Below are 2,500 nucleotides of genomic sequence, written 5' to 3'. Positions count from 1 at the left end.
TGGCTTTGGCTTTGCATAGTAGAGCTTTAACTTGCACTTACAGATGTAGCGACCAACTGTATTTAGTGACAGTGGTTTTCTGAAGTGTTCCTGAGCCCATGTGGTGATATCCTTTAGAGATTGATGTCGGTTTTTGATACAGTGGGTTTGATACAGGGATCGAAGGTCACGGTCATTCAATGTTGGTTTCCGGCCATGCCGCTTACGTGGAGTGATTTCTCCAGATTCTCTGAACCTTTTGATGATATTATGGACCGTAGATGTTGAAATCCCTACATTTCTTGCAATTGCACTTTGAGAAACGTTGTTCTTAAACTGTTTGACTATTTGCTCACGCAGTTGTGGACAAAGGGGTGTACCTCGCCCCATCCTTTCTTGTGAAAGACTGAGCATTTTTTGGGAAGCTGTTTTTATACCCAATCATGGCACCCACCCGTTCCCAATTAGCCTGTTCAACTGTGTTCAAGTGTTTGATGAGCATTCCTCAACTTTATCAGTATTTATTTCCACCTTTCCCAACTTCTTTGTCACGTGTTGCTGGCATCAAATCCTAAAGTTAATGATTATTTGCAAAAAAAAAAAAATGTTTATCAGTTTGAACATCAAATATGTTGTCTTTGTAGCATATTCAACTGAATATGGGTTGAAAATGATTTGCAAATCATTGTATTCCGTTTAAGAGAAGTGGTTCCAGAGCCCTTGCTGTGCGTCGAAGTGAGTCCGACTATATCTAGCCGGAACTTCTCCACCTCACGCACTAGCTCAGGCTCCTTCCCCCCCAGCGAAGTGACGTTCCACGTCCCAAGAGCCAGCTTATGTAGCCGAGGATCGGACCGCCAAGCGCCCTGCCCTCGGCTGCCGCCCAGCTCACACTGCACCCGACCTCTATGGCCCCTGCTATGGGTGGTGAGCCCATTGGAGGGGGGACCCACGTTGCCTCTTCGGGCTGTGCCCGGCCGGGCCCCATGGGCTCGCCATCGTGCCCCACCTCCGGGCCTGGCTCCAGAGGGGGGCCCCGGTGACCCGCGTCCGGGCGAGGGAAATCTGGGTCCTTGGTTTGTGTTCTTCATCGAGGTCTTCGAGCTGCTCTTTGTCTGATCCCTCACCTAGGACCAGTTTGCCTTGGGAGACCCTACCAGGGGGCATAGAAACCCCCGGACAACATAGCAAGTACCTAGGAGTTCAAGTACCTCGGAGTCTTGTTCACGAGTGGGGGAGGAGTGGATCGTGAGATCGACAGGCGGATCGGTGCGGCGTCTTCAGTAATGCGGACGCTGTATCGATCCGTTGTGGTGAAGAAGGAGCTGAGCCGGAAGGCAAAGCTCTCGATTTACCGGTCGATCTACGTTCCCATCCTCACCTATGGTCATGAGCTTTGGGTTATGACCGAAAGGACAAGATCAAAGGTACAAGCGGCCGAAATGAGTTTCCTCCGCCGGGTGGCGGGTCTCTCCCTTAGAGATAGGGTGAGAAGCTCTGTCATTCGGGGGGAGCTCAAAGTAAAGCCGCTGCTCCTCCACATCGAGAGGAGCCAGATGAGGTGGTTCGGGCATCTGGTCAGGATGCCACCCGAACGCCTCCCTAGGAAGGTGTTTCGGGCACGTCCGACCGGTAGGAGGCCACGGGGAAGACCCAGGACACGCTGGGAAGACTATGTCTCCCGGCTGGCCTGGGAACGCCTCGGGATCCCCCGGGAGGAGCTGGACGAAGTGGCTGGAGAGAGGGAAGTCTGGGCTTCCCTGCTTAAGCTGCTGCCCCCGCGACCCGACCTCGGATAAGCGGAAGAAGATGGATGGATGGATGGATGTATTCCGTTTATATTTACATCTAACACGAACATTAATTCTTCTTGGTAAATCTGAAAAATAAAAATAATTGATTAATTAATTCAAAAGTTACTCAAGTGTAGGTGATGAAATGCTTTTTTAATGGCATCTCTGTATACTGCAAGTTCAATCTTAAAAAAACAAAAAACATCCGTCATCAACAAGAAGAGTTCAAAGTCCATAAAGACACAGAACACATCCTGACTTTTAAACAATTGTCCAACACAAAAAAACCTTGCACAATATCCAATTAAATACCAATCAGGTGGACTAGGAGATTCCCCTTATCCGTCTTGCGGGCTTACGTAGCGCGGACGCGGCTTTAGATGTGTTTTAATGAAGCAATTATCCCTAAAAGATGCCCGGAGGAAAAGCCTGGCCTTCAAAGGCGGCGTCATCACTGGCCGTATTAAAACAAAGAACTAATACGTAAGCCAAATGACACCTTTGCTGTCTTTATGTGGCCAGGTGGCACGGTTACCTCTGAACCTTTCCAGAGGCAGCTGGCAGCACATTTGTGTGACCTGGAGTCAGAAAGGAGGAGACTGGCAGGCCTACCAAGGTGGGAAGCTGAGGGGAGAAGGCCGTGGACTGGCAGCTGGACACGACATTAGACCAGGAGGAGTTTTAATCCTGGGCCAGGAGCAGGTAAATGTACCACACACGGAAGATAG

General features: G+C 50.0%; 1 protein-coding gene across 1 annotated transcript in view; it reads left to right on the top strand.

The window, feature by feature from the left end:
* nptxra (neuronal pentraxin receptor a) overlaps nucleotides 1–2,500 on the top strand; it is a 32,436-nt gene that overhangs the window by 27,318 nt on the left and 2,618 nt on the right. The window contains exon 4 of the mRNA XM_061973825.1: nucleotides 2,295–2,474. Within this exon, the coding sequence (XP_061829809.1) occupies nucleotides 2,295–2,474 (180 nt within the window). The remainder of the gene's footprint in view (nucleotides 1–2,294; nucleotides 2,475–2,500) is intronic.

This window comes from Nerophis lumbriciformis, linkage group LG22 (assembly GCF_033978685.3).
Source record: "Nerophis lumbriciformis linkage group LG22, RoL_Nlum_v2.1, whole genome shotgun sequence".
Taxonomy (NCBI): domain Eukaryota; kingdom Metazoa; phylum Chordata; class Actinopteri; order Syngnathiformes; family Syngnathidae; genus Nerophis; species Nerophis lumbriciformis.
The sequence above is the reverse complement of the archived record's forward strand: the minus strand, read 5'-3'. Positions and strand labels throughout refer to the sequence as shown.